Source organism: Suncus etruscus, chromosome 9 (assembly GCF_024139225.1).
Source record: "Suncus etruscus isolate mSunEtr1 chromosome 9, mSunEtr1.pri.cur, whole genome shotgun sequence".
Taxonomy (NCBI): Eukaryota; Metazoa; Chordata; class Mammalia; order Eulipotyphla; family Soricidae; genus Suncus; species Suncus etruscus.
The window spans coordinates 74,955,340-74,974,189 of NC_064856.1; the positions used below are offsets into that span (position 1 = coordinate 74,955,340).

The following is an 18,850-nucleotide window of genomic DNA, read 5'->3' on the forward strand; positions in this document are numbered from 1 at the left end:
TTATTAAGTGATATTTTATTTATTTATTTTATTATTTATTTATTTATTTATTATTTTTAACTGATATTCTCTGAACAGTGAAATTACAAGAAATTATTTATCTTTTTTGCCTTTCCTTTAAATGTCTGTAATAAGCTGGCATTATATCTGCAGTCAGAAAGAAAAATAAATCATTTGTGTCTTTTTCAAAAAAATGTGATTGAATCAAATGAAAGATGGATAAATTACAGTATTTTGTCAAGGCATTGCCATGTTGAGGACTCATTTGAAATCTAATATGATAGAACACTAAAATGCAAAACTCGGGCAACCAACCTATATTTTCAAGAACCCTGTGGACAAAAAAAAGAAGTTAAAGAGTTATTATAGACATAAAATTAAGGCATTGAAACATTCTAATATTGAGCTTTGTAGTGTGAGTCCTTGCTCCCCCCCAATACATACTATACCTGCTTCTGAGGATAAAAGTATTAGAACTTTATTATAGATCTCTAAGATGAGCAGTTGATTGAACACCTGTTCAGTCTAAACAGCTATATCTGTTGCTTCAATTTCTTTGAAGTAATATGTTTCTCCTCTTCCACTGAGTTTGTTTCTTTCCCCTCACTATTCTCTGGCACCTACAGTTATCGAGACAACTACCTATTAGACCATTGTATTTCTTCATGTAAAAATGTTCTAAATACCACATTTAAGTAATATCATTCTGTATTTATCCTTCATCTGGCTTATCTTGTTTGACATAATACCTTCCAGATCCATCCATGTTGTTACAAATTGCACGAATGTATCATTTCTTACCACTATGTGGCAATTTATTGTACATATGCACCATATTTTCATGATCCAATCATCTATTGTTGGACATTTAGGTTGATTCCAAGTCTTGGTTATTGAACTGAGTGTTGCAATAAATAGTGGTGTGCATACATAAAATAAAATCGGTATAAAATTTTGTTTCACACCAAGCACTGTAGCTCCCCTTTGTGCCCTGGTAGGCTTGTCCCAGAAGACACAGAACATGTGTGTGTGTGTGTGTGTGTGTGTGTGTGTGTGTGTGTGTGTGTGTGTGTGTGTTTTCTTCGCCCTCGCGAACATTGCGCGGCTGCAGCCCAAAAAAGGCTCAGTGAGAACTCACATTTCTCCTGCGCCCTCATTGGACAGGCTGCCACTGCCACCCCATTCCAGCCCTCATTTATAACGCGCACCCAAACTTTGATTTCTTTTTTTGGTAGAAAATTCTGCGTGCGTTATACTTAAATACGGTAGTTCTTAGTGCTGGGAGGTTCCAGGTACCTATCTTGTTTACTATATAAAAATTTCATTTACTATTTTAACAAAGTATCTCATTCTTTCACTATGTTTAATGTCTACAAAATCTTAGCACTGTGGTAGAGTCAAGAGAGAGAATGAACTTTTTTTTTCTTGGCAACTAATAAACATTTTTGCATCATAAAAATAAAATGATATGCCATCATTCTATTGAGCATTGTGGAACAGATTCTAGGCCCTTAAAATATAAAAACATAAATATATTAAATATATTAAGGGTTCTTTACAATTAGAAGTTTCCATTTTCTATATAAACATGCTTATACATATATAAATTTAAAATACTTTGCAAGACTTTTTAATATTATAAATGAAATTTATATATAAACTCAATTTATAATACCTATAAATAATATTTGACATATTTAGGCCTAGATTTGGAATTTATTATGAGGATATGAAGATGCAATGTTGTTCATGCACTGGAGGATAGCTGTATTTTGGGCCATCTAGGACCAAACAATGAATTGATGAATGTCGGTAAACTGCATGATGCTGAAGCTAAATTAGATTTGTTTATATGCTAGGCATGATCTTAAATCGCCTAACTCCAAATTCAATATTTTATACTGCTGAATATTTCATAATTTTATCAGTTGAAATAGTAGAAATAGCAAAATGATAGTTCTTTGTTTAATGTTTTTTTAAGAAAAAAGTATGAAAAGATAGTATCACAATATATCAGGATAAAATTTCATATTTAATGATTATAAAAATGAAAAAACATGCATTGTTACACATCACACATATAAATTCCTATTGAATTTTAGATGTAAAAGATTAAAAGAGATAAATAGGCCCTTATTTTTCAATTTTAAGGATTAAAGGGATAAGAATGTAAATTATTATTTGACCATAAGCACATTAACAATATCTTTTCTTACAAAATAAACCTTTATAATATGGAAAACTCAGACAGGAAATTAGATATTATATTTGCAATATATTTTAATCAGCAAGGTTCTATAATTTCATATCTGAAATATGTAAATGCAGACCAAAAACATAGCAATGGAATAGTAAATATGAAAAATATTGAGGAAACATTTTATAAATAAGTTATGTAAATTATATATTAAATATAATAAATTTATTATGTAAATATATCATGTAAATTTTGGTAATATACCTTAATTAGGCATATCAAAGATGAACTATAGCTACAATGAGATATTTTAGTGCTTCCTAGTGTTTTTTGATCCATACCTTGTAGATGTCAAAGACCATTCTTAGCTCTGTATTCAGTGCTGAGCCCTGGTAAAGGACCTTAAAGGGTTGCTGGGTATTTGAACTAGGGTTAGCAATATATAAGGTAAATGCCTAACCCCTATTAATTTGCTATTATAATTTCTAACTTTTCTACTCTAGAAGTGCTTAGGATAATTTTTAAACTGCTATTGTAATTTCTATCTTTTTAAGTTGCTTTGGGAAAGAGTATTTAACAGAATTAAAAAAGATGTCTTGTAATGTTGCAATCCCATGTCTAAATTTATATAAAACATGTATTTATTTGTATACTAAATACAAGCTATATAATATTTGAAAAGCATTATTATTCATACTTTTCTATTTATAACTATATAATTAGCAGAACAAATATTTTATAATAAGTTACTATTATAAAAGCATGTCATTTTTAATAATAAAATACTGGGAAATGCATATCATTATCTTTACTATGAGAGTAGAAATGTTTCAGTATAGTCACTATTACACTATACTACAAAAAAAGTAACTATTTCTGTGAAACAGGAAAAAACACAAAATGAAGTATCTTCAATGATACATGTGTGTGATTTCAAATCATTAACAAGTGACAGTGAAAGTATAGTACACATTCTTATTGAGATTTACTGTGGTGAATCATTCAATATGTTCTTAAGTTAAATAGCACTTTACTGGATCTGTGACTGAATGTCTTCCATTGTGAAATGGATTCCAAGTAATTTTTATTTGTAGTCTGTTATTTTTTGAGTCATACCCATAAGTGCTCAGGGATTGCCCTGGCTCTGCACTGCGATATTACTTCTGGCAGGCTCGGGATTATTGGCAAAACAAAGGTTCAAACTTAGGTCAGCCACTCTTGCAAGCAAGTGACCTATTAGGTTCTATTACTCCAGCTCCTTTTTAGTCTTTTGTAAAAGTAACATATAGAGGCACGAGAGATGGCACGAGGATAGAGAATTCGACTTGCAAGGAACTGACCTAATTTTCATTTCTAGCATCCCATAAGCTCCCTGAGCCTGCCAGGAATAATTTCTGAGTGCAATCAGGAGAAACCCCTGAGTGCCACTAGGTGTAGCCCAAACCTGCTCCCTTCCACAAATAACATGTAAATAAGCACAAGTCTTTAATATGCACCATGATATCTGACATTATAATTCATATTTAAATATTTGTGAAATGTGTTCTTTTATCACAATAATAGGGAGAAACAAAAGGAGAAATAAAGTTGCTCAGTTTGAAGTAAATGAAATTGTGCCTTGCCATTTGTTATTGACTTTGCTACTGAGAATAAAAGGGAACCCGAGACATTAATAACTGTCTTGTTGTTGGCTCATTATTCTTCATTAGTGAAAATTCTAAAAACCTGGGAGAAATATTGAATTTCTCAGCAGTAGAATGTTCTGTTTTCTTTCAAATCAGAAGAACATTAACACCTGCATTTAAAGCATGTGAAAAAGCAAACATTGGTAAGACAAACATTGCAGATGATACATTTATTAATCATAACTAAGATCATGAGAGACTTACTTTCTTCACTGTAACTAGATTATATGTCCCAGTGATAGGATTTTTAAATATTTTAAATTATCCAGCCACTTCAATAAGGTACATGAATTACTCCACTGAACACATAGCTTCTGGGTGAGGTTGCTACTGTGTTTTATAGATGAAGAAATCAGAGCATTACAAGTTTAAAACTACACTTCTCAACTCAAATTCCACACAAGCTGTTCTTTAGATGGCTTTTATCTGCATTAAGAGCAGTTCAAAAGATAATCTAAACCAGAAATAGACTATCATTAATACCCAACTTTCTCCCCAATCACAAAATAGTTGCTTTCCAACTCTCTCTCACATCCCCAAAGAAAACTTATTTCCATTTTATGTGTTATTTATTGGATTTTACATGCTTTTCTAAAATCATTCTGAGTTTCCCTGTTGCAACTGCTTCTTAATATTGTTTAGCTTATTCTGGTTTTTCTTGGAATATTGAAGTAGTTATTTCCTTTCAACATTCTCCTTCTGTCTATGTTTTTCTCTTTCTCCATTCTCAACAATCTTCTCAATTCTCAATAGTAAAAATTCCACCCTATAAATATTTATTTTTGATTTCCATTTATTTATATTTTTGAACTTTAAAAAATAAGATATTCTTTAGTACGTACACATTTTATCTACAGATAATTTTCCAAGGCAAGTTATAAATCTTAAATTGCATCTTACTCTTAATTTTTAATGCACTAGCCATTCATATATAAGTGTTCAATTAAATATTTAAACATTTTCTTATCATTTATAGTTTAATCTGTTTTAGCTTTTTTTTATCTCTTAGTGTTTATTCTCCCTACAGAAACAGAGAAACAGAGATATTGACATATGTACTATATATAGTATATACATATTCTTTTTTTTGGGGGGGGTCACAGTGTTTGATGCTCAGGGGTTACTCCTGGCTAAATGCTCAGAAATTGCCCCTGGCTTGGGGGGACTATATGGGATGCCGGGGGATTGAACCGCCGTCTTTCCTTGGCTAGCGCTTACAAGGCAGACACCTTACCTCTAGCGCCACCTCTCTGGCCCCTTGTATATACATATTCAAATAAAACAATGATACTAATAAAATATCATAGGGAATCAACCTAACTACTTATTAATAACTTAGCATCTTTTTCATTTGTTGATTAATTACTTTGTTTAAAGATCATAGATTATATAGTTGAACTAATTGATCAGAAGACATTTGATTCTTGATAAGAGAAAAAATATTTTTAAAAGATTAGAGAAAAAAGAAAAAGGAAGAGAAGAGGAATAAAAGGAATAAAAGTACAGAGATAAGCACATTTGTGAAAATCATTGTAACTCCAATTAAGTCATTAAGTCATATGCAGAAGATTTAGTAAACTCCTTGCTAGCTGACCATATTATTACTACTTTATTTGATTTGAACATTAAGTGACCTCAGTTGCACATTGGTCTCTAAATTGGTTCATCCTACAGGGATGACAGCATTGAACAAAAATGATTTATTACATGGCAGAAAAAGCAGCCACATAGTCCAAAACTCAAAGCACTATATTGCCAATACTGCAAATTTTGTAGGGCATATTTTCAGCTGCCATGTCTCCTGGAAGTAAAAGGGAGTTGGGTGGCTGCATACACTTGAAAAATGTTTACCTAAAGTCAATCATCATGGCCCTTGCCTCTATTGTCCTTGCTATCCATCTCCCTTTGATTCATTATGCTCAGCATACTACTCCTCATAGCAATCCATGTCTTATAGTTTTCTTCGTATATGTCTTTCACTTCTTTAGTTAAATTAACTCAAAGGTACTTGATTTTCTCAGGCACAATAGGGAATAAGATAGTTGTTTTTATTTTAAGATTTATTTTTTTTACAGAATTGTTCATGATTGAGTTTCAATCACACATTTAATTTCTTTATGCATATATTCTAAATACCATATATATAAATAACATCAGTCTATTTATTTATTTTTTGGCCACATCCGGTGACACGCAGGAGTTACTCCTGGCTATGCACTCAGTAATCGCTCCTGCCCTGGGGGACCATATGGGATGCCAGGGGATCGAAACTTGGTCCTAGGCTACATGCGTAAGGCAGACGCCTATCCGCTAGTGCCAACACTTCGGCTCCAAGTTTTTTACATTTATTTGTTGATGGATATTTATGGATATTTCCATGCTTTTATATTTTGACCATTTGTTAGTAATGTTGCTGTGAACTTAATGGTAAATGTAATATTTTAAATTTGTGTATTCACTTTTTGGCATAAAAATTGATAAAAATACAGTATTTTAATTTTTATTTTCTAAAGAATTACTATTTTCCACAATAGGTGCACAAATTGACATATTAGAATTCTTTCTCTATATCTTCTTTTTGGCCAGCAAATCTCTGTTATAAGGTGATATTTTATTTGGGGTCTGATATATTTTCTCTAATTATAAATTTCTGTAAAAGGTGTGTTTCTTTCAGTTACCTATTAGTAACTCACTATTAGGGAAGTGTCTATTCATATACACTTACCATCTCAAATCTTATTTCTTTTTATAAAACTTCAAGCCCATGACATATCTGGAGTGCTAGTGCTTTGCAAATGGCTAACCCAATTGGATCCCTGGATGCCCTTAGATACTGCCTCTCCCCCAAGTATCAACAGGAGTTATTCCTGTGCACAGAGCCACGATAAATACTGAATACTAAATAAAACCACAACAAAAAAGGAACAAAAACAAACAAAAAAAATAAAGACCACTCATTAAATGCATTGAAATAATATGCCATGTCTTGGAAACTCTGTTTTCCTAGAGGTAACTGATAAAGTATATTGTAAATATAGAATATGTACAATATTATTATGAAATCTCTGTATACTGGCTATTTATTAATGCAAATAATCTTTTATATTTTTTTATTTTCTCCAATTGGATAATGAAAGAATAAAAACAGAAACCCTAGTAATTAAAGTTACAATTAATCTCGACATTAATATGAGAATAACTATCAAATGGAAAAAAGAAACACTTAAGGGATTCTCATGGCTTTTCTTTCTGTGTTAGACAGAACTATAAAGATCTAGAAAAGAAGCTAAAAGAAATCGCTAAGGAGAGAAGCAGCATTCTCCATGAGATGGCAAAGACTTCAAGAGACCTTGTGGGAATTAAAAGCAACCTTCAGGTGAAATGAAATATATTTTTCCTTGGAGAAAAGTTACTTTTTATCTTTGTGATATAACATGTAAAAACTCTTGCACTTTACAGCAGTTCTGAATGTAATTGTGCACTTGACCATGTAGTTATGTATTATTATTTGAACTTTGGAAAGAGATGCCTCTTGAAATTCAGTTTAGGAATTAGTTCCATTTTTATTTTTATGAATGAGAAAATTGAGTGCTGGGCAAGGCTATTAATTTTCTATAATTTGTAGTTCAATTTGATCCGATTGTACATTTTTATTATCATAAAGTGATGAAAATTAATTATAACTAAGACTTAAATGCATGTGAGTATTATTTCTGGAAAAGAATTTTAGTTTCACATAGATTTGTTCTGAAGATTCTATATTAATACTCATTATTAAATGAGTAAATATTTAAATGGAGAGTGTCATTCTGTGAATATTTTATTATATGAAGAAATCAGATTCTAAAACAAAACCTAAGATATATATCTGATAAGGGAAATATCTAAAATATCTTGCAGTATATATTAGCATTTGATTCAAATTTTGTATTTATGTAGTACATTAAAGACATAAAAATCAATGTGTATTGATGATTCAAAATTATTCTTATCATTACATCTACAATAGAATGCTTTATGTTTTCTTGAAATACATTAAGAATTATGCTTAAAGAAGTTTTACTTTTAAATGTCACAAAGTAATCAGAGTTTGAATGTTGTGATTCTATCTTCTTTCTAACAAACCCTCTAAATAATATTAATTTAACATAATTTTAAACTTTTATTCTCCTGGTGATCACACTAGTGAGTAAAAACAATTTATTTTACACTGTCAACTTCTTATATTAAATAAGCTTTTAATTAATATTAATTAATAGGCATATAGTTTTTATTCTTACAAAGAACCAAGAGTAATTTCCACAAAGTATTGCCTAGTTTCCTTATCCTGCTGGAGAAAATAATAAATAAATGCATAGACCTTGTAACTTAATACCATTCTGACCCCTATATATATGTACAATTTTTTTCTATTTCTTTTCATATATTTAAATTCTTAATTTTGTAAGGTTTCCACTACCATTTAACTCTACACTGCAGTAGATGTGAATAAATAAGTGCGTGTATTTGTATTGTACTTTTACTACATAATTTTGCACATCTTTTATACCCTGTGAATTTTAGGTACTGCTGGAAATAGTACATACTTAATATCAATTTTCACTTCAGAAAAACAGAAGGATTTTTTATAGCAGATGATATATTTGGTGGGGTACATGAAAGGTACTTAGGAACTATTATTGCTTCTTTGCGCAGGAAAGATCCTGTTAGTACTCTATGTAGTACCAGGGTCAGCAGGAAGCAAGGCAAACACCTTTACTACTCAACCAAGTTACATTTTATATTCATTGACTGAACATAATCATAGGACCATATTTCAAAGTGAGCTATTAATCCTTATATTGGTGTCTATTCCCTCTAGTTCTCGGGAAACTACTTTTCTAAACTATCAGAATTACTGTATTGGGTCTTTCTAAAAATGACTTGTCCCTCAATTGGGAATTTTTCCTCTTCAGATGCATTGCCAACTTCATTTCTGTCAGAAAGCTGTTTATTCTAGAAAAAATATTTGTTTTGGCATTATCTTAAAAGATTTATAAAGGCAGATGACAAGTCTTTGTTCAGCTCAATGCATAATTCATAATAGATATTTCTTAAATAAATATTAAGTAAACAAAATGTTTGCCATGTATGCTATTATTGTTTGCTCCCTACTGCCCAAGTTGCTTTTTAGTTGCAACTTTTAATATCAAGGAAGATAGGTTACCCTCTTAAATAGTTTATTGAATACAAATAAGAAAGTTCTTATGGGAGACTTCACAGTACAGATACTTTAACTGGAAAAGCTATGCTCACTTTTCTGTTTACTTGTCTGTGAACGCTGAATTGCCAGATTAGATAAATACTGAATGAGTTCTCTTTTTTCCTTGCCACTTTATATAGCTCACTCACAGTTTTACATGCCTTTAATTTTTCTGTTCATTCTAATACATTATTCATGAAAAATAAACAGACTGATCCAAAGAAGGGCATGGCATTTGACTGCTTTGATCTTGAGAGGGTTATTATTTAGCATAACCAAGCAACAAAGCAAGACTTTTATGTCTCCTTATATTTATAGAAATTATGCTGCCAGGGCTGGTTTAATACCCTTGCAAAGTAATGCAGCAAAACTTCAAATAAAGAGCAGAATATATTTTATATTTACTTATAAAAAGACCAAGATAATTAGACAACACTTTTTCCATCTAACCTAAAGGCCAAGACTCAGCTTGTTCTCTTTCACCTAACTTATAACACATGCTAGAATTGTTATCAAATCCTGCTGGATTCCTCAAAGTTAGGAAGGCTTTGTTTGCACATTCAGATCCAGGCAGTAAGTTACATTTTATGCGTTGAAGCCAATACTAAAGTTATATTACACTCACACCTGAATAATATTTTTTCTTCTTTTCTTACCAGTCTCTCAGAAATGAAGAAAAATATTCCATAATTAATGTTCACAGACTTCTGGAAATAGGTAATAAACAAAGGTAAGATTTATGTTTTTATCACCATTTATTTTTTCTATAATTTCAAACTCCATCCATTTACATGTCATGAATGTGCTTTTATCTAAATGCATACACTTATATTCTTATATACACTGAATGTAAGTTCTATATTACATTCTTCTGTGGTATTAATAATTAGTTACCTGAGAAACTCGCCTAATAGTAGACCCAATAATATTGAATAAAGTGGATCTAGTATAATCAGATCTATGCTGAACATAGAATGCATGAAATAAACCTAGTAATAAGGCATTTATAAATAAGAGATCAGGATGTTTTGCTTAGTTTTGAGAGTGATATGTGTTAGAATAATATGCATTTTTAAAATATACACAAAATTACTTCTCATAAAACCCAGTCATTTTACTATAAAATAGTATTCATATCAGTTTACTACTTATTCTTCTTGATACTTCATATAGTTTCTTACACCATCATTATAGTTAACTCAAATATATTATTTTCATGTCATAGAAAAGTTTCTCAACTTACTTGAATAAATTGTTATGAGTTATTTGCACTAGAACCAGATCTTCTGTGTCATAAAATAATATGGCCTTCTATATTCATTTATGTAATACCAAGCAAAAATCTGTTTAAACATTTATGAACACTCACTACATGGTCATCACTTCTCATCTTTTATTTTCTCACTTGTCCCAGAAATTCACAGTACATATATTTGAGTTTTGAGAATGATGTCCATTAATACTAAGTGCAGAGTCATTCATTGACTATTAAATGAAAATATGTTAAGCTATAAATGTATATTTTAAATTAAAGTAACTCCCCCCCCAATTTTTTTCTTTGAAATAAATCTTCAATCTGAACACTTTTGTATGTTATACATATAACCTTTGTATGTTATACATGCACTTACCGTTCACTCAAGTGAACAAATGCTCACATAGATAAAACTGGTCAATATAGTTCCATTGAAAATAATGTTGGACTTTCTATGTTTGTAAATAGTAATGAATGAAGATCTTAGAAATAGATATAACATCTGGATAGGAGGACATGGTGACTAAGGAAGACAGAGGGAGTCTGGGTAAATGAGAAAGGAAAGCTGCATGCACAGATGGGGATGACAAACAACAGCTCCTCCAGATTTTTGACATATCCTTACAAAATAGAACACTGATGCAGAGAAGTAGCTGCATTGAAAATCTTAAGCGAACTTGAGCCAAAAGTCATAGAAAACCCATTTGATGTAGCTCTGTAGGAGATTGACATAATTAAAGTAATTTAGGGGAAATACTCTGCCAGCAGTGTTCAGCATAGAAATAAAGAGACAGACTGGTGTGAGGAAAGATGGCTTAGAGAAGATGGGACAGTGCCCAGAGAGGACCATGTTGTGAAGAGCTGGGAAGACAGCTTTCCTTCTTCACAGGAGAAATGAAAGTGAGGAGATAGACCTAAAGCAAGAAAACAAAGCAAAACAAAACAAAATAAAAAATCATTAGTTGGTTGCTAATTTTTAAATTATATTATGGAACCGCTGCTTTGAACACAAAGCCAGGAAACTGAGACAAACATGTCTAAGCTTATTAAGAATTTTAGATAATTATACAAACATTTAGTATACAAACTAGATGACAGGCCATGTACTTGACAGAAGGAATCAAATGTAACTTATTTGTTGGCAGTTAAACTTCAGAGTTTCATCCAAAATTGGAAATACCTTTCTTGAAACCAAATAGAAACCTTGAAAGACTAAAATGAATATTTTGTTGTGGAAACCTTGGATTTCCTCCTTAAGTCAGCATGATCTCCTGAAAGCCACTAGCCACAAACAACAAAGTTTCTGTCCCCTGCAATAAAATGTCTACTGTGTATAATATATGTTAGCCTTGTTGTAAAAATTAACAAATTGCAACTCTAGCTAATGTATTAAAAGAATCTTACAATAAAATACTTTTGATAATTACTCATGATTATTTATATTTATGTGTTTATTAAATTCATAATTATTTGAATATAGAGGCTATTTTTTATTAAAATATAAGAATAAAAGAATATGACATCTTAGAAAATTTAAAGCTCTTAAATATTGAAATTATTTCAAAATTAAAAAGAGATTAATAACAAATTATTTGACAGTTGTAATTTTGAATTTATATGCTGAGCATACTTCTGGTTCTATGTTCAGGAATTGTTCCTGGCAGTGTTGATGGCCTGATTATATGTGATGCCAGATTCAAACTGATTTGGATTCATTCAAGGAACTTTAAGCCCTATTCTATCCCGTGGGACCCATGACTATTTAAAGAGAGTCATTTGGCTACATTCCTAACTATAAATAGCCCCTTAATTTTTTAATTAATTTTTTACTTTTGGTTTACAGTATTATAGATAATGGTTTTTTATGGACACAATATCAACACCATCACCTTCTCCAGTGTCCCTTTTCTGACTCCCTCTACTCCTGCCCCCAACTCAGTTATATGGATCTATTTCACTATTACGCTGCTTTTGGAATTTTATGGTTATACTGTTGTGTATCTTTAAGAAACATGGCTGCCAGAGCAATAGCACAGTGGTAGCGTGTTCACCTTGCATGTGGCCCACCTGGATGAACCTAGATTTGATCCCTGGCATCCCATATTGTCTCCGGAGTGATTTCTGAGCTCCACTGGGTGTTGCCCCACCCACACCCTAAAAAAAGATTAGCACAAAGAAATGTGGCCTGTTTATATCGAAAAATCATGATTTAAAGTATGGTGCATACAATTTTCCTGTTAACACCACATCTATAACCAAAGTTTCAATTAATGACTTTTGTCATCTTAAATTCTGTTTACCCATAATCTATAGTCATTTTTTCAATAAAGTCATGCTTAATTGGATCAGAGATAGTTTTAATCAATAGAATTTTAATGATTAATCAAAATTAATTCTGAGAATTAGAACCAAAAAAACTAATTAGTTTCTTTGTAGTTTTGAACTAGACTTGTAGAATGTAGACACTGAGTTATGAGGCTATATACAGAGCGACTTCTTTTTGTCAAGCTAGAAAGGGGTGCATGCATATGTGTTTTATATGAGAATGGAAAAGAAATAGAAAAATGGTTTACTTGAGTGTCTTTGTAATTATAATTTATATAGAGCATATATGAAATTTTTATGTATAACATTTTATATATATATATCTTTTAAAGTTTTTTGAAACCATAATATTCTGACAAAATACAACCTATATTTTAGTGATTAATCAAAGGGTGCTATTAGTGTTATATGATTCTACATTATCTTATTAACTTATACAATAAAAATCTTGGCTTAGTAATATATTTGTTAAAATTATAAATGTTAAATATGTACGTGTTTAAAGAAATATTTAAATGTTTAATAATAGATACAAGTTCTATATGCATTAGTTATCTTGAGATAGGTGTTTATATGTATAGACATTTTTGTCACTATTTATAAATTAGTTTAAAAATCTCAGGTTTCGGGGCTGGCGAGGTGGCGCTAGAGGTAAGGTATCTGCCTTGCAAGCACTAGCCAAGGAAAGATTGCGACCGCGGTTTGTTCCCCCAGTGTCCTATATGGTCCCCCCAAGCCAGGGGCAATTTCTGAGCACTTAGCCAGGAGTAACCCCTGAGCATCAAACGGATGTGGCCCAAAAAAACAAAAAAATAAAATCTCAGGTTTCATAAATGTTTTAAACTACTGAAATTCAGAATTAATCGATTTGTAGCTTAAGTTAATATTGTTTTTAACCCACAAGTTCCACTTTGGCATTTTGTGACTAAAACTGCCATTTTTATCTTGAATTGAATAAAATTGATTTAACCCACTAAACTGCACGCTGATGACTTACAGAGTAGAATTCTTTAAGACACAATAGCAGAATAATTTCCATAAAAACATCTTGTTATAAATTCTTGAATTGGAGAGAATGTTTTTGTTATCATAATACTGAGATATTATCTACTAAGTGTACTTCTGAGTCTATATAATTCTAGTTATGTGTTTCCTAAATATGAGAAAACAATATAACCTCTTAAGAGGAAATAACTAAAAATTATATCATGTCTCTTTTGCAATTTTCAACTGAACAAGAGAACAGTTGAAGTCTCTTCATGAAACCCTGCAAGTGCAACTTAAAGACGCAAATGAGAAAGTAGAAAAACAACAAACTACTGTAAGTGTTTCTTTTGTATGTCCATTGCTTTGTGTTGTAAAATTATAAATTCCTAAAATAATAATGGAACACATACATCTATAAAAGTTAAGTACAGTAGAGAATATGTAGTTGTAAGGATCATTAAAATAAAAAGAAATTTGTTTAGCTTATTCCAAGAAAAGATTTGTGTGATACTTGTTTTATTGGTCTCTTAAGACCTCATTTATGTATTAAGAGTGCATACAAGTATATAAAAATGCCTATGTCAATGAGTCCAAATGATATTTAAATAAAAACTAATGAGTTAATCTGCATAGATATCTAAATCATATCTACATTCATGGAATACATTTTTCACATGTAAAAAACCTCATCATTTGCTTATTAAATCAACTTTGAGTATTATTCCTATATATACACACAAGATTTAAGAGCAAAACTTCTACATATTTTCTCTCAAAAAGTACATTCCTTAATTACTACATTTTAATTGTTATAATTAAATTTTCCTATAATCAGGAATAATAGTAGTCATGATTTTGATACCAATACTAGATTTTTTCCATTTTCGTAAGATCCAGGTTATGATTCATTTATGGGCAACTTGTCTTCTATATCTGGAATTTAATATATCCATAGTGTATTTATTAAAAAATTAAAAGTATATAAGGCCCACAGAATAAGTTAATGTATATAAGTGAAAAGATCATTTGTGACAGCTCCCAACAGGTATAATCATGATGCATGCAGGATACCATGTAGGAAAGCATTAGGGAAAAACTTGGAGGTTTGAGGTTTGTAGAGACAAATTATGTTACAGGTTTTGTGATAAGAAATGAGATATTCAGGCTATACAGGCTTCTAAAAGGCCAACAGAAGTGATTTTAAAAAGCATTAGAATTCTGGGATCAATGAAATTGTCTTATCTTAGTATAGGTCCTACCTGATCTGTTGGTTGTATGATGATCTGTGATATACTTACCCTATAAAAAGGACTCTGAGGTTGCAAAATGGTTTGATTAGTTAGTACCTGAATATATGATTTAGCCATGTGAACAATACTTCGGTTGGGGGAAGAAGAATAGGGAAATAAAGTATATCATTGGTATATCCAAAACAAGGTTAAATCTATAATAACTGTTGGGTTAATGCCAAAACATTGGAAAGCTAGAAAACAATACAGAGTCACCAGAAAGGTCAGTTACCTCTAAGGACTGTCAAACTATCTCCTACCTACTTATTTGAATAAGAATTTATGTATTTTTCCCTCTGAAACACAGTTCACTGTGTCAGCATTATCTGCATCTTGCTACATGAAGCAGACTTCCTACTAATTATTGTTGAGTTTCACAGATAAAAATTAATTCCTTTTTAATATAAGATACTTCTCTGCTATATCCTGATAAAACTCAATGCTCACCTAAAATTTTTTTCTCAAGTCTGACTCTGGACAACAGATGCTACTTAGAAAGCAATTAAACATGTTTTCAGTGCAGGCATATAAATTTATCACCTTGAAAGTTGACCCAGTCTACTAAGGAGCTCTAATTACAATCCCATTTCTACACCGATCAGTTACATTTAACTTGGATTTTTTAAGTAATCACAAATAATAGAAATTAGAACTAATTATAGAAACACTCAGATATTCCATCCTCTCAAAAAAGCAACAAATTATTGGCTCTTTAATGGCTGCTTATTGAAAAAAATAAAGCTCAACAAAGTAATTTACTTGATTGTAGTGAAAGGAAAACAAAGCATAAATCTGAGATTCTACCCTTAATTATGCATGCTGTATCTAATACCTAAAAAGAAGAAATCTCCAAATTTTGAGTGAGCATAAGCCAAAATTACCATACTCAAATATCAGAAATATCTTGAACAAAGGATAAATAATTACAAATACAAATGGAAAGATTTTGGTCTAGTACATCATTTTTGATTTAAGTCATGTCAGCGGACCTACAGTCCTATTGCTATGGATCAACATTGAATCCTGAGAAAAGATGTCTGTCCACAAATTCTTCTGAAAAATTAAAAACTCAACTGAACCAGAAAAATTACAGAAGATATTAAAAATCATTACTCACGAGTATGCCACGTTCTCCAGAATAAGAGCCTTCTTTCTGCCATTTGTTACCTCTGTGAATTTGAAAAATAATTTTAATATCTGCAGATTTCTTGATATACAAAATCTGGAAGAAAGTTCAAATTTAAATAAAATGGAGGGAGAAATAGTATAGAAATATAGGCACATGCTTTGCATGTAACAGATCAGAATTAAGTCCCTGGCACCACCTCGTATGTAGCATTTCTAATCATAATTATTAAAGTACTTCAAAGAACCATTCATTGTGGCCCTAGGTGTCTCCAGTATTGCCATATGACCCAAGTGATGCTTAGCACAATGGGGCTGCATAAACACCATGTTTAGGATGCAATTCCTCACTAAAATAGCCTACATAAGTTTCCTAAATATTCCTAAATATGGCTTGAAATAAATATTAAATTCTAAATTCATACCATGCCTCCAACCTTTCTTTTTCAATGTTCTATCATTTCTTAGCTGAATGAATTCAGGGAAACTAAATGTATAATGTTTTTATTATGAGGAATATATTAATTTCACTATCTACATTAATCAATGATTTCATAAACCAAATGCATGTAAAATGTTAAGCATAATGTTTAATTACAAAAGCATATGACTAGAGAGATAGTACTACAGGAAAGTTTTTTGCCTTGAATGAAACTAACTTATATTCGATACATGTCACAACTTGGAGCGTACTTTGAACAAATAACCAGGAGTAAGTCATGAACATTGCCATATGTGGTTCAAAAATCAAAATAATATAATCAATTAATTAAATTATAGTATGTCTTAAAATTACATGGTGTCAATATGGAATAATTATCATTAACTATTACTAAAACTTTTTGTATTTATTTAAATCTTTTATCACCTCTTAATATAGTAAGAAATAAGAAATGTGAAATAAGTAAAATAGGTTAAAATAATATGTCCTAATTTGGGGGTTTTACGGAGGAGACACAACCAGTGACACTCAGGGGTTACTTCTGGCTCTGTGCTCAGAAATCATTCCTGGTTTGGGGGACCATATGGGATGCCTAGGGACTGAACCACGGAAGGTCCTAGATCAGCCGCACGCAAGGCAAACACCCTTCCACTGAGGAACCTTTGCAATCCCATATGACCTATTTTTAAAACCAGAATAGAGTATTAACAATCTCAGTTTTTTTCATTTAAAAATTTTTGTTACAAGGACAGAGCTATAGCACAGTATATAGGATATTTATCTTGAAAGCAGTCAACCCAAGTTTCGATCTCAGTATTTCATATAGACCCCGAACCTGCCAAGAATGATTTCTGAGTACAGTGCTAAAAGTAACCCCTGAAAACTACCAGGTATGGCTCTCCCAAACAAAAAAATGTTATACAACTTATGAATACTATGACATGAGTTTCCAATATCTGTTCTTGAAATATTAAATAGCCCCGGGAAGCTATAACGATCTTCATTCATAGAGTCAGTTTTTGTCTTTCAGCATTAAACACTAAATACAACCTTATTTTTACTATTAGTGAAATACTATTAATATTTAATATATAGCTGAGATACTTTTTATAGCAACATTAGTTTTATTAATTTTATACAGCCTTTCCTTTTTTAAATTTTATTTTGATTTTTTTCATTTAAATTTATGTTTACATAATATATCTATAAATTGCGGGCAATATATTGTGCATTGTCTATGTTCATAGAATGAGTAAGAAGCGGCTATACTTTAATATAATGAAGAAAGATATTTAAGCATATAAAATAATAATAAATAAATAATATTTATAAATTTATAAATATAAATATAAATATAAAATATATAAATAAATTTATAAATAATAAAATTTATAAATTGTATATAATTGCATTCTATGAGATAATACCAAATTCTCTTCTCTTTTGAAAAGACAATTATACAAAGCCATTACTTTGCCTCAGAAAAATAATTATCAAATATCATAACGTAGGTGATCAATTCTTCCATCTAAGACACTAGAAGGGGAGTCTAAACTACCACCACGTACAGTGTCGATAAGAAATAGCAACTTACCTTCTTTGCTGGTCTTTTCTGTGAGAAGAGAAGGAAGATGAATTACAAATGAGGCTATAAAAGACTACAATGGCTTTATAAAATAGTACAATTTGGCAGTCTTAAAGTTAGAAGCTTGTTTCTCCCTTAGGTTTGCTGGCAATTTAAGAGAATTATCCACTTGACATATTCTTGACAAGAATCTGACCAAGCTTACCATTACTAAAAAGTAGAAAGTTACATTTTCTTACACTTCAGGTAAATGAACATCAGAACTAGAAAACAGACTGTTTTCTCTGTCTCTATCTCTGATTCTGTCTCTGTCTCACTGTCTCGCTGTCTGCCTGTTTGTCTGACTCTATCTCTTTCTCTCTCTCAAACATAAATACACATGAATGCCTTCTTTTTACCTCATATTGGAAAATTTAATGCAAAATTTATAAAACATTCCTCAGAGCAGATTATGCACATCAAGATTTTTGGGTACCCTTCCTGAATACTGCACATTTAACACCCTTGCTACAGCACCAAACTTGATCTTTTTATTCTGTAGAATTTCTACCTAAAGAAAAAATGAGATAGAAATTAATGGATAAAGGTATGAAGTAAACTCAAAATTGAGCTGTCATATGACCCAACTATCCCACTTTTAGAAACCTATCATCAAGACAAAAATATTTATCTAAAAGGATGTAATCACACTGCTATTTAATGCAGTACTCAGTACAAT

General features: G+C 31.0%; 1 protein-coding gene across 1 annotated transcript in view; it reads left to right on the forward strand.

Moving 5' to 3' along the window:
* Positions 1-18,850, forward strand: part of LUZP2 (leucine zipper protein 2) — a 411,673-nt gene that overhangs the window by 194,133 nt on the left and 198,690 nt on the right. The window contains exons 2-4 of the mRNA XM_049781145.1: positions 7,141-7,258; positions 9,784-9,854; positions 13,944-14,025. Of these exons, the coding sequence (XP_049637102.1) occupies positions 7,141-7,258; positions 9,784-9,854; positions 13,944-14,025 (271 nt within the window). The remainder of the gene's footprint in view (positions 1-7,140; positions 7,259-9,783; positions 9,855-13,943; positions 14,026-18,850) is intronic.